Here is a 13,642-nt window from a genome sequence, read left to right as displayed (position 1 = left end):
ACGATTTAGGCAGTTATTTGTTCTTTCTTTCACTCATGTTTGTTCATTCAATTTGTTGAATCTTTGCATCACCACATCATGAGTTAAATGTTATCGCGCAACTCAAGATGGCAATTGCCAGTGCTATTAATAATTAGTTTGGTTTACATACTGAATGAATAATATCTACCAATTATGGTCATGTGTGGGTAAACAAGACTAAAGTCCTTGTCAGACAACAGACGTGCGCGAGTCCCAGATAAAAGTTAAGTTTCACTTCTGTCTGTCCATATGCAAGCTCCCTCTCTCCATGATTTCTCAATTCAATTAAGTCAATTCAAAAGGGCTTTATTGGCGATGGGAAACATACGTTTACATTGCAAAAGCAAGTGTGAAATAAAAACAAACAATGCATGTACAATAAAGAATACAGATTTATTTAAAAAAATAAAAATGTAGACATTGTAGTTAGTTAAAAAAATATACAAATAAGTGAGAACTGTGTAAACACTGCAACATTTAGAGAGATGTATTTAATACATATGTACAGTATGTCTATGTACAGAGATCGCAGTGCAAATGGTCAGCACAGAAATCCGCAGGTGATTGACAGTCTTCATGGTGCTTTTATTCCATCGGATGCCCTTTTCCTGTCACAACAGCTCACCAATCTTGCTGTGTGTGTTTCACCTAGCAGGAATGGAAGTTTTTTGTTATTATTCATGTTTTCAAAATCTTTGTGGGTGTTTGTAATCTGTGGGAAGTATATGTCTCTGATGTCTTGGTGAAGTTGGCGGGTAGTTAAAAAGTGTGGGTCTGTTTCCACCTCATGTCGTGTGCAGTGGGTGCACAGTCTGCCTGTGGTGGCCTCTCTCAATGGCGAGGCAGTGCTCACTGAGTCTGTACATAATCAAGGATGTCCTCAGTGTTGGGGTCAGTCACGGTCAGGTATTCTGCCACTGTTTATTCTCTATTTAGGGCCGAATAGCATTCCAATTTGCTCTGTTCTTTGTTTGATTCTCTCCTATGTGTAAAGTAATTTATTTGTTTTCTTATAATTTGGTTTAGTCTAATGGGGTTTCTGTCTGGGGCTCTGCTAGTGTTTGTGAACAGAGTCCTAGAACCAGCTGGCTGAGGGGGCATCTCTCCAGAGTCTCTCTGTGGGTGAGAGCTTTATTTTGGAGCTTGTCAGGGTCACTTTCTTTTAGGTGGTTATAACATTTAAATGCTCTCTTTTGAATTTTGATCATTAGTGGGTATTGTTGGGTAATTGTGCAGAAGATCAAGGTGCTGTTGGAGCCCTTCTTTGGTTGGAGAGAGGAGCACCAGATCATTTGACTTCAGTGTCTCCTAGGGTGATGGCAGAGCTACAGACTGCAATTCATTGATGTATATGCTGAAGAGGGTTGGACTCAAGCTGCATCCCTGTCTAACTTCTCTGGGGAAAGAAGTCTGTGTGTTTTTGCATACATTGATTTTATGATGTCATAGGTTTTTTCCCGCCAACCTGACTTTCCAACAGTTTGTTCAGCTGACCCTCATGCCAAATTGAATCGAAGGCTATTATACATTGACAAAGCAGGAGAATAATTAGCTTTTGTTTTTGTTTACTTGGTCGTCACTTAGTGCCCTGAGGTTGAAAATGTGGTCTGTTACAGAAAAGTAGGAGTCTGTGGTTGATGATCATACAGAGGATTTTCCTGAGGTTGCTGTTGACACAGATCCACGGTAGTTATTGGGGTCAAATTTGTCTCCAATTTTATAAAGCAGTGTTATCAGTCTTTGGTTCCAATTATTGGGGGAGATCCCGGAGTTAATATCCAATTGGTATTTGATGTCTGTGAATTTTATCAGTTCATTTACGATGCTGTCAACACTACAGGCCTTCTTGGTTTCAAGTTATTTTATCTAGCGGGTTCAGATGGTTGACTCTACACTTTCAATTTAACTTGTATGTGTTTTTGCTGTTTATTCTTCTCTATTGGACCAGAGAGATTGGAGAAGTGGTTTACCAATACATCTCCATTTTGGAAGGGTAGATCCTCGTGTTTTTGTTTGTTTAGAGTGCTCTAATCTTCCCAGAAGTGGTTTGTCTTTATGGATTCCTCAAGCATTGAGCTGATTTTTAACACGTTGGTCCCATTTCTCTCTTTACTGTATTTTTATACAATTTTAATGTTTCACCACTGCCGTAGGGCTCTCCCCATTTCAATTAGTGCTTTTTAAAAAGACCAATGCATTGCAGGACTGAAAACTGTTTTTGAAAGGCTAGATGACGAAAAGTATGGACTGAAGCAGAATATTGAGTTAGATAAATACCTAGTGAATTTTGGAAATAATTGCCATCTCTTTTTTCAATACATTTTGACTTTTGGACTGAGGCAATTACAGAGATGGACGAAGCGTCTCTCGCTCTGTGTGTGTTTGAAAGAGAGGAGGCACAAAACAGCAGCTTGGAGTACCTGACCTTCTCGGAGACTTTGGGGGCATCCTGGATAAGGCGCCGACTGGAGACTCTAAATTTCTGCTGGGGGACTTCAATGCTCACAGGGGCAACGATGGAGAAACCTGGAGGGGGGTGATTGGGAGGTAACGTTACGTATTGTTTTAACCACAGTGTTAACAATCTAGTATCAGTCTATGGTTGGCATTAAAGACAAGGATGGCCACTATGTGTCAACAAATCGACCTGTGATTAGGGATACACGATACCGCGCAGTTGTACCGGCAGGGATACAGTTGTGCACAGAAGTCGTTTCCATGGTTACCACACATAGAGCACCTGGCGTTAACTCGCGACCCCACAGATCCTAGCAGATACGCAGGCGGAGTGTCACTTACTGTCTGAAAAGACTTTTACAGTGCGGCTAGCATGGCTGTCGACCCTCAACTTTGTCAGTTACTGTGTCCTTCTGTCTTCCAGAATGAGAAGCTGGACGCCACTACCAGGAGCCTGAAACTGGCTGCTCTTTCTTCCTCTATAAAAGACCCCAGCACATTCCTGAGCAGCTCGCTGAGATCTGACACATTCTGTGAGTATTTATATACTGAAGCTACAAAACCTGTGCTCTGACAGCTTATCTATTGACTGTTTTGATGGTAGTCATGTTTTTCTGCATCTCTGCGTTGCTAGATAATTTGAAAACGTAAAACAGCATCACAAGTCTGCAGAAAGACGGCTAAAATGAAAATCCAGGTTACTGCTGAATGCCACAGTTAAATATATCATTATAAAACTTGAAGTTGTGATATACATAATTATACGTGATGAATTTCACTGTGGCAGTTTAAGAGCATTGTCACTTTTTCATTCAGTATTTCAACATGGCCTCGAGAGCTCCAACTTTCCATCAATGCTCTGGAAGTGTGTCTGTCTGTATCACTGCCAGTGGCTCTTAGCCAAAATCACTTGTAGCACTTTCCTAAGCTGCTTACAGATATTTGGCACAGTGTGAGAGGAGCGTACTTTCTGTGGCTTTGTGTCTTTTTTACCTCCAAGAATTCTGGTGGCCAAAACATATCTATGGCTATTTAACACCAGTGTTAATATACAATACAATTATCACATGTATTCATGACTACTTTGGCAGTAACAGGTAGTGCTAATCATTGAAGTAGTACTTGTAATGGAATAGATCCATTAACAATCAAAAGGAATATAGTACTCCCACAGTTTGGGCTGTGACTGGGTGATAAACAGACAGGGAATATAACCGTTTCGCCTTCCTTCCCTTCTCCCCATTTCTGCCACAGCTCCTCACAAACGCCTGACCAGTTCAGACTTGGATGACTCCCCAGTCAACGGGGCCAAACCCCTCACAGATTAGCTCAACCTCAAGTGAACCTTTATCTTCATCTCTATCTCTACAAACCCAAACACACGGTGCTTACAGCTGATTCTACCTGCCTGGTGCTCATCCAGAACAAAGAAACAACTTGACTGTACTTGGAGGCCTTGCACTCAACACTAATCCTCCTCGACTACCTCAACCAGGCAATCACTGAAGGTGCTCAAGAGCAGAAGAGTAAGACTGAGATTTCACAGCAAACTTTGAGAACTACTTTGGAGGAGGAGATATAAGTTTGGACACTGGAAAGGAGGATATACTGTAAAGTGTTTAAATGTTATTTATAAGAACCTGAATTGAATGTATTTAATGAATTTGAAAAAGGTTTAAACCAAAATAGTTTCACTGTTACATTTCTTGCCATTGTTACAACATTTTAACTACTAAACAGCTGTTTTAACTATTGTTTACTATATTGTTATTATCATGCCAATGTATTTGTGCTAAAATTATTTAGTATAACTCTAAACAAAACAAAACACTGGTGCCTTTTCAACAATATGTAGTTTTGTTTTTTTACTGACATACTGTGTTGTCTTCATCATGAAAATGTGACATCTGTTTTCCCATCTCTTTTAATTGACCGATTTTCTTTATGACTTTCTATTTTTTGTGTCATGCAGTATATATATTTGTAAAAAGAGACAAGCACAAATAGATAGTCTATTTTTTATGTGAAAGAAGTATATGCACTATGAATAAATCCCTATGCAGCCAAATGTCTGGTTTTATAAGCAAAGCACACTTGATGTCCTCTTCATTTCACAGTATAGTGTTTGCTTTGTAGCAGCTGAGATTCCAACTACTCCCACCGGTATATTTTTTGCTTTTTGCTAAAATCCTTCATTGGTGAGAACAAACAAAAGCCACATGAGAGAAAAGTCTTCTTTTTAATTCACTGCTCAACTTCAAAGATGTAAACACAGTACCTGCTGTGTAAACATTTCTCAAAGTTGTACATAATCTTGTTTGAGCTGCATTTCCCAAGACTTGGTGCAGTGATTCGGAAAGGTATGTCATTAAGATGTCAAAAGAAGTCTTGGTATTATATCTCATTAAAATGTCCAAAAAGACATATAGTATAGGTAGGTATGTCAAAAAATATGTCGCACATTTTTTTAAAAAGTCATAGTATAGTATGTCGAAAGAAAAGTCATAGTTTTAAAAAGTCACAGTAGTATGTCGAAGAAATATTAAAAGTCATAGTATGTAAAAAAAAAAGTCAGTATAGTATGTCGAAAAAATATTAAGTCATAGTATAGTATGTCGAAAAAAAAGTCATACTATAGTGTGTCTAAAATATTTTTAAATAGTAACAGTATTGTATGTCAAAAACATATTAGAAGTCATAGTATAGTATGTTGAAAAAAAAATTCGAAGTATAGTATGCCGAAACAATTTTAAAGTCGAAAAAGAAGTTATAGTATAGTATGTCAATTTTAAAAAAAAGTCATAGTAAAGTATGTCAAAAGCAGTCATAGTATAGTATGTCAAAAATGTTTTAAAAAGTCACAGCATAGTATGTCTAAAAATGTTTAAGTCATAGTATAGTATGTTGGAAAAATATTAAAAGTCATATTATAGTATGTTTGAAAAAAGTCATCGTATAGTATGTAAAAAAAAGTCATAGCATAGTATAGTATGTCGAAAAAATAAAAAAGTCAGAGCATAGCATGTCGAAATTTTTTTAAATCACAGAATAGTATGTTGGAAAAAAAAGCCATAGTATATAGTATGTCGAAAAAATATAAAAAGTCAGAGTAGTATGTCTAAAAAATGTAAAGTCATAGTATAGTATATTGGGAAAAAAGCCATAGTATAGTATGTTGAAAAAATATTAAAAGTCTGTATAGTATGTCAAAAAAAAAGTCATAGTATAGTATGTCGAAAAAATAAAAAAAATCATAGTATAGTATGTCGAATTTTTTGTTAAAGTCATAGTATAGTATGTGGAAAAAAAGTCTTACTATAGTATTTCTAAAATATTTTTAAAAAGTCACAGTACAGTATGTCGAAAGAATTTAAAAGTCATAGTATAGTATGTCTAAAAAATTTAAAGTCATAGTATAGTAAATTGGAAAAAAAGCCATAGTATAGTATGTCAAAAAAAAGTCATAGCATAATATGTCAAAAAGATTTAAAAAGTCATAGCATAATATGTCAAAAAGATTTAAAGTCATAGCATAATATGTCAAAAAGATTTAAAAAGTCATAGTATAATATGTCAAAAAGATTTAAAAAGTCATAGTATAATATGTCAAAAAGATTTAAAAAGTCATAGTATTGTATGTCGAAAAAAAAGTCATAGTATAATACGTCGAAAAAATAAAAAAGGTCATAGTATAGTATGTCAAAAAATATTAAAAGTCATAATACAGTATGTCGAAAAAAATGTCATACTAAAGTATGTCAAAAATATTTAAAAAATGTCACAGTATAGTATGTACAAAAAATAAAAAAAGTCATAGTATAGTATGTTGAAAATTAAAAAGTCATAGTTCAGTATGTCTAAATTTTTTATAAAGTCATAGTATAGTAAGTGAAAAAAAAGACCACACTATAGTATGTCTAAAATATTTATAGAAAAATCACGGTATAGTATGTCAAAAAAATTAAAAAGTCATAGTATAGTATGTCTAAAAAAAAAGTCATTGTAAAGTATGTCGAAATGTCCTAATATAGGATGTCGAAAAAAAATCATAGTATGTTATAAAATATATATAGTGTAATGAAATGTTATACTATAGTATGTCATTAAATTGTCAAAAAAGTCAGCATAGTAAATCATACATTTTTTTATAAAATGTATAGTTTATATCAGAAAAAAATCATAGTATAGTATGTCATAAGAAAGTCATTAGTTATAGTAGACTGTCCACTGTCTTTTTATATTGATTTAATTGTGATGCTCTAATGGTTGATTACCTCCACAAAGTAAAATTAATTACACCACTTGGTAATCATTTCAGTGATACTCACCGCAATCATGTTTCTCTTGAGAAGCATGGCACTTTAAAATCTGAAACAAGACATAGAAGTATGAATGTTCTGTATGAAACTACACTTCCCAAAAGAGAAAAAAAATATTAAAGCACCTTCACTAAATCCAAGCTTTTGGGGTTTTGGAGCTTTGCGTGTGCCAGCTGTACAACACAAATCCTTTAAAAGCTTCTGCAGGTGTCTTTTGTACAGCAGCCTGTAATATTCAAAGAGAAGAAAGAGTACTTAATTGACAGCTAAGCAGTCTTTCTCCTTAATAAAATCAAAGCTTATGTGAGTTTTGGCATTTTTTTTTTAAACAAACTGCAGTGCAAATTTACAGACTCATCCTCTGAAGAAACACTGGTATCTCGTTAACATCATTTTCAAAAATGAAAAGAAGTCTTGTATTTAGAAGAGGCAAAGTTTTTTGTTACACTTAATAACAAAGCATACAAAAAGTGTTCCACATACTGTACAGTAGTCCAGGAGCTTACAGGTCCAGTCTGACAAAATGTGTCTGTGTTTTATGAAGCAGCATCCAGAGGAAAGCAAAGCTCAACTAAGCTTAGACCAAAATGAGCTGCGAAGCTGTACTAAGCCTTCGCTCAATCCCCGTTTCCCCTTTTAAGTTCTAAGTATATTTGGAAAGCCGAAGTCCATAGAAAATATTGAACAATTCTGCACTTGTGTGGTGTCTCCCTAAACATACTGTAGATTTTACATTCATCTATTGACTTGCGGTAGCTGCTTCAGTTAGGGGTTTAGCACTAAACACAGAGTCCAGAAAGTCTTACAGATAGATGGAGACTATGAAATTGAAGATTAGGAGTGTTTTGCTTTATTGAGCAGTGTGAGTTTCAGCAATAATATTCGTTCCCTATAAGGGCTCAAGCTTAAATTTGAAGATAATGAGCAATCTCAGAGTTTTGCTTTTTGGCCCCCTCATTCATCATAGCATTGGTATCTTCACATTTCTCTAAATAAATCACAATTGGCAAGTCAAGTCACACTCACAGACAACCCTGGCTCCCTAATATGCTTCTTTATACTGTAACTCCGTCCCTAGGAAAGCGTCTGCTTATTTAAGCTATATTAGGTTGCAAAACACATGCAAACTCATAGATCAGTCCTGCTGCTCCCAGCAGACTGGTTTCCCCCATTTACATTCTGCCCCATCATTAGTCCAGCTTTACTCCACTTTGTCAGGTTGAGAGATGGTAATGAATAAATTCAGAGCTTTCCACTGGTTTGTGTTTATTTGTGGTTTCCCCACAGAGGAAAAACACAGCCTCAACGTAAAAATGAAAAGTTTGTAATCTGCATTTGCACATGCATGAGAACTGGAACACACATCTGTCTAAACTTGTCAGAATAAATTGCAGAGTGACAGTCAAGGTTATTTAAAATGTGCCAGTAGTATTCAGATCTATTCAAAAGGACTTGTAAGGCTTCTTTCCCTGTCTGTATGAATGCGGAGAGGCTGAGAAATCAGGTCATTAGCAGGGTGATGCATGTTCAGAGTTGACAATCAACACGCGCAGACGTGCCAAAAAACACATTCAGAAACACAGCTCTCAAGTACATGTATTGTTATTGGAAGATTTGAGAATATTGCCTACCTTCTGCTTAGTTGTGCCCTCAGTTCTCAGCAGTTCAACTTTCCACCTCTGCACCACTGGCGTCCCTCAGGTGCGTCGTATCAGTGGCTCATTACGAGGCAGACAGCTCCCATGTGTTGGCATCAGTTCTGACCCTCCAATCTGTTCCTGCACATACCATGATACATCAAACATAAAGACTTGCCATCTAATAGTATGCAATTACAAAAACATATGAGTTAAATGGTCAGTTCCTTACAGAAAAAAACAAAACATTGAATCGATTGTAACTTCTGTCTCTGTTCAAGGAGGGTCTCTGGTGTTGAATCTGAATGACTCGTAGACTTTAAGGCACGTTTCCGCAAAGTCTGTGAGGGTTTAAGGCTGTCCCGCTGTCAAGTGCACGAGGGCTCTCTCGCAGACATTTTGAGCCCTTTATGGAAACTTTCTGTAAGTCCGAATTTCTGCAGACTTTGCCTGAGGGAATTTCCCACAATTCATAGCTTTGTAATGTTAAACACAGGGTTACCAGGGGAAGCCCGGAGGCATTAAAAAAAAAAAAAAGGTAAACGAAGAGGACGGCAGATGGGTGTTCAGCACATTAACAAGATTTAAGATTTACAATTTAAGATGGTATATAAAACACATGAAATCAGAGGAATGCAAGCATTCTATATTATACAATTGTAGTATTTAAAGCTGCAGTGGGTAGAAATGGAGCAAATGTGATCTAAAAAGTTATTTTTATTAAACGGTCACTATATCCTGACAGTAGTGCATGAGACAGGTAATCCAAAAAAAAATCATGTGCCTTTGTGTCCTCCGGTGTCCTAATGGCATCTGCAAGATTTCACAGACCGGAGGAAAACAACCAATCGCCTATGAGCCGGCTTTCAATCCCTCGTGAACTCTGACCAAACAGTCAAACTAGGCAGCGCTGATCAAATATGAATCAATATTCTGTGACTGTAATGCCTATTTCTGTCCTCAAATGTTTTCAGAAACATCTTTGTGTACTGTTTAGCAATAAAATGAGAACGTTTGTGACCCAGCAGCCATGTTGAGATCAGTTGAGGAAATACCAAGCCCCGCCCACCAGCCGGAGCACAGCCAATAGGAACGCTCTCTCTCTGAAATTACCTGTGATTGGCCAAAGTCTCCCGTCACAGGCTGGATTTTTTTAAAGCCTGAAAACAGAGCCATGAGGAGGAGCAGAAGTCTAGTTTTCTCGCAGAACACTTGAATAACAATATGCTGAAAGGTTATTATGAATGTGTGCCCAATGATCCCAAAAACATACTGCCTACTGCAAGTTTCAGTTGTGTAATATAGCAACTGTATATCTAATTTAAGTAAAGTGATTATTTGACAATAAGGCTACCTTGAGCCTAGAAGACGTTCAAATCAGGCAGTAAAAAACGTAAACTAAAAACCCACAGCATGGTTAAGGTAATATGATATGTTCTGGGCTTAAGTCTTTTGGAGGGATATTGGGATTGGGCCCTAGCCCATGACTTTGACTCCTTCCGAGTCAACACTGTGAGGATCACTATGATGACAACTAAACAACTCCTTCCAGTGAGAAAAGATTTTGTAAATACTAAATAAGAAGGACATTGTGTTGAGATTTTTCTGCCGAACTGGGACATTGTTTCTGAAAGGACAGATTGCTGCTGAATTTCTTAAATGTAACTTTTCAATGCTGCCAGTATCACAATTAAAATTTCATTTTCCCCATTGTATTGTGGTTGTAATAGAAATCTCTGATGAATATCTTAAAACTTGGGCAAATAAAACTATGTGGCTAGATTCCAATAGGGGGAAGTAAAAAAAAAATGATTTATGTAACTAACATACAATGGAGGCCTAGAGGTATAACTGTGCTTATTAGTGTCATATCTTAACATTTATTGTTGCTTCCCTGGTTTAGATTCAATATTAGTAAGGATAATTTATCTAGACTATATTGTACCCACCTAGACAGGGGATTCAGATTATTGATGTCAGCCATACAACAGTCCCTGCAGCTACTCAGGATCCAATCAGTGTTTTGCTCAAAGGCACGACGGCAGGAACTCTAATTTCCTGTCACAGTGGAGAAGCACTTGAGCCAGTACAGTCACACAACATACACATGCAAAGATACTGTATATACAGTACATATAAACCCTTCCTCACAAATGCTGTGATTCCTCAAGTTAAGGCTCATTTAATATTACCTCCCTAAAACGGCCATTAGTAAACACAGCAACCCCTTAGTGTTGCCTCTGCCTCTCACAGCCAATCAAACAGCGATGGGGTGTTTGCCCCCGCTGCTTACTGCTGTTATAGTGCTGGCGTAAGCCTCTGCAGCAGCCACCGAGGCTGATTCCCATTAGAACAAACCTATTTGGCTTGCATTACAAACCCATTCAATCAGGCAGCCATGCTCTGCTTTTTCGTTTAAGCCCGGAGGCTGAGAGTGTATCCAGCCGCTGCCGTTCAATAAGTGAATGGGTTATTGCAGCTGAGTCTCCGTATCAGCCTCATTTTCTCCTGGGCTTAGAGAAGAAGAAAAAAATAAAACATGTTTTTTTTTGTGCAATTGTTGTGCAACAATTTGTATTTATAACCCATTTTAAAATAGGATGAAGTGTCATGTTTGCTCATGGAATATGCAGCAGTCACGGGTGAGTGGGGTGATTTCCATGTTTGATGGCAGACAGGTGCGCGGGATCGGTCATTCAGCCTGCCAATCGTGATGCCAAAATGACCTCTCCTGGCACTGTGAGCGGAGGGCTCATCACGTCCTTTACGCCGCGCTCGAGTGTAATCATCACTTGTGAGGACCTGTGCTAAATGGTATGGAGCAGTCCTGGATGGCCTCGCAGCAACCAGACGGTTACGATCCAGTTGTGAATTGACTTGGGTGCCTGAGTGACGTGGCTAATAGTCACAGACTCGGTGTCATTAGTTCATTGGGCGACTTATCACTCACTGCATCACATGAAACTGTGATTACAGCCTGCGTTAGGGTACTGACTCTCAGGTCCCTTCAGTCTGGTCTAAATCTCTTTTTGTAATCCTCCTGTGAACATTTCTAAATAGCTCATTCTTTTACTTCATACTGCACTGATTTTGAAACGGGTTTGGATGAAATCTACAAAAACAAATTAAATGAAGCCTTCTCTATGCAGCTGCTGTAATATCAGTGACTGACCAACTGGAACCAGCAGGAATAAAACTTGGCTTAGCTTAGACAGATTTTAACAGCTGTGGAAAATATGGTGAAAAGAAATGGCAGCTTGAGAAATGCCAAATTTCAATTCATCAATTTTGTTTTCAATTTAAATTGTGAATGGTAAGACATGAATCTTAGTATTAAATAATGATGATGGGACAGAAGGTGTCCGAAAGGAAAGGATGGCCCAGAGTCACCTGCTGCAACCATGGCACATCATTCCTATCTACACCTCCGCTAAGTTGGAACTCACAGTTAGTTATAATGGAAATGTTAAGTGGAGTTTTCTATAACACTTAATTGAAATGGGTTGCACCACACAAACTAGCTCTTATGTAGATATAAGTTTTTACTTAATATTTATGCTGCACCTACGACCAGCTGCCAAGTGGAACTGTTGAGTAGCTACCTGAATTAACCAACAATACTAACATTAGCTTGCTGATAATAAGAGGTGGCCTAGAATATGGGCGAGAAATCTTACCAGGCACTTTATAAAATGCTGTTTAGTTATTTGAACTTCTAAATTACATTTCATAACATATACCATATCTGCTTTACAAAATGCTATGACAAACGTTGTAAATAGGGAAAGGGAAACGTGGAGCATTCTGGGGCGGCGTGGCCATTTTTGGAAGGTAGCGTATGGAGCTATGGTAGACTCATTATATAAACTGGGAAAAAAAAGTTCGGAAACTTGTGTTAGGTCGATTATCTCTCTGTTGTTACAATGCTAACTGCCACTGTATTTTACATCGTTGGAAAGCCTGTTTATTTACCTTCACAATGATGTCCAACTTGTAAGGATCGTGCATTTGTGGGATGAGCAGCACAGCTGATTATGTGGGAGCATTTTGGCAAATTTTTCTTGGGCGCTATCCACATAATCAGCTGTGCTGCTCATCCCACAAATGCACGATCCTTACAAGTTGGACATCATTGTGAGGTAAATAAACAGGCTTTCCAACAATGCAAAATACAATGACCATTAACATTGTAACAACAGAGAGATAATCGACCAAACACAAGTTTCCGAACTTTTTTTTCCCAGTTTACATCACAGGTCTATTAATCTGTCATCTGTCAATCGTTCATCATCAGAAATGTATAAAGTACGTGCAAAAGACAAATACCCATATAAATAGAAACTGACAAAGGCAAAGGTATGATATATTACAAAATTGAAGTCAGTTTATGATATCAATCCTTACAAATTAGGAGGACCATGACAGTTTACCAACCATTACGGTCACTGATGGGTTTTGTCGTTAGTGAAAACCTGTTAGCAGTTCAAAATATGTAAATCTTTGGAAGCCGATGTGTACAGTACAAAGGGATAGGTATATGACATTAAGATCTACAAGCAAAATGCAAAGTATACGCTCATCCAGACAAAGATAAGCTAGCTAATGTTATGCTAACGGAATACTAACAAAATGTCGGCTAACTTCATAATTAATCTACCGGTAACCTCCAAAATGAAACCCTTAGCATTAGCGTACCTTTGTGTCTGACTGTATACTGCTACAATTCGGCTTTTGAATCTTATTTACTGTGTGGTGTTTTGTGTTAGATCAGCAGTTATTTTTTCGGCATCGTCACATTCCCATTCATTGGAAGTGAAGTTTAATATATGTTTTGACCCCTAAAACGGTCACTCTTCAGGTTATGCTACAGCTTGTGGTGCAACAATGACTTTCTGCTACATAGCTGATGTTTTTGATCGGATGGCACTACAGATGTAAGCAACTGATTTACACATTATAAGTATTTACCAGCTAAGATATTCAAGTTTTAGTGGTGTGACACAATTCAGTAAATCACTAGTTTAAACTTATTAACTGGAGCAATCCTGGTGTTGTGTATTTCTGCTTCCGTACGCCCAATATAAATCCTGTTCACCTGCCAGGACTAAGAGCCATCCAAATAAACCAGATGGATGTTTTTAAAAGTTTTATATAACCAGGCAACTCAATTAAAAACAGATTGTTATTTGCTACGAGTGGCTGGCTGGA

At 37.4% G+C, this 13,642-nt stretch overlaps 2 protein-coding genes and 1 long non-coding RNA gene across 5 annotated transcripts in view; 1 reads left to right on the top strand and 2 right to left on the bottom strand.

Moving 5' to 3' along the window:
- The window catches only part of LOC119477058 (centrosomal protein of 128 kDa), a 55,855-nt gene extending 51,289 nt beyond the window's left edge, over positions 1–4,566 (top strand). For both annotated transcript variants that reach the window (XM_037750899.1, XM_037750898.1), the window contains 2 exons: positions 2,903–3,011; positions 3,733–4,566. In XM_037750899.1, coding sequence (XP_037606827.1) covers positions 2,903–3,011; positions 3,733–3,806 — 183 coding nt within the window. In that variant the 3' untranslated portion in view covers positions 3,807–4,566. The remainder of the gene's footprint in view (positions 1–2,902; positions 3,012–3,732) is intronic.
- LOC119477060 lies at positions 35–8,571 on the bottom strand. 2 transcript variants are annotated; one of them, XR_005204166.1, is made up of 4 exons: positions 8,429–8,571; positions 6,807–6,846; positions 2,442–2,547; positions 35–669 (listed from the first exon to the last, which is right to left on the bottom strand). It is a non-coding gene; the product is annotated as an uncharacterized LOC119477060 (long non-coding RNA). The 2 variants fall into 2 exon arrangements; XR_005204167.1 differs by having other exon boundaries at positions 624–669; positions 2,447–2,547.
- Positions 8,572–13,129: 4,558 nt separating this feature from the next.
- The window catches only part of nrxn3b (neurexin 3b), a 355,996-nt gene continuing 355,483 nt past the window's right edge, over positions 13,130–13,642 (bottom strand). Inside the window, exon 26 of the mRNA XM_037750894.1 lies at positions 13,130–13,141. The gene's annotated coding sequence lies outside the window, so the exon portion shown is untranslated. The remainder of the gene's footprint in view (positions 13,142–13,642) is intronic.

The sequence above is a fragment of the Sebastes umbrosus genome, chromosome 18, assembly GCF_015220745.1.
Source record: "Sebastes umbrosus isolate fSebUmb1 chromosome 18, fSebUmb1.pri, whole genome shotgun sequence".
Classification (NCBI taxonomy): domain Eukaryota; kingdom Metazoa; phylum Chordata; class Actinopteri; order Perciformes; family Sebastidae; genus Sebastes; species Sebastes umbrosus.
This window is presented reverse-complemented; position numbering and strand designations above follow the sequence as displayed.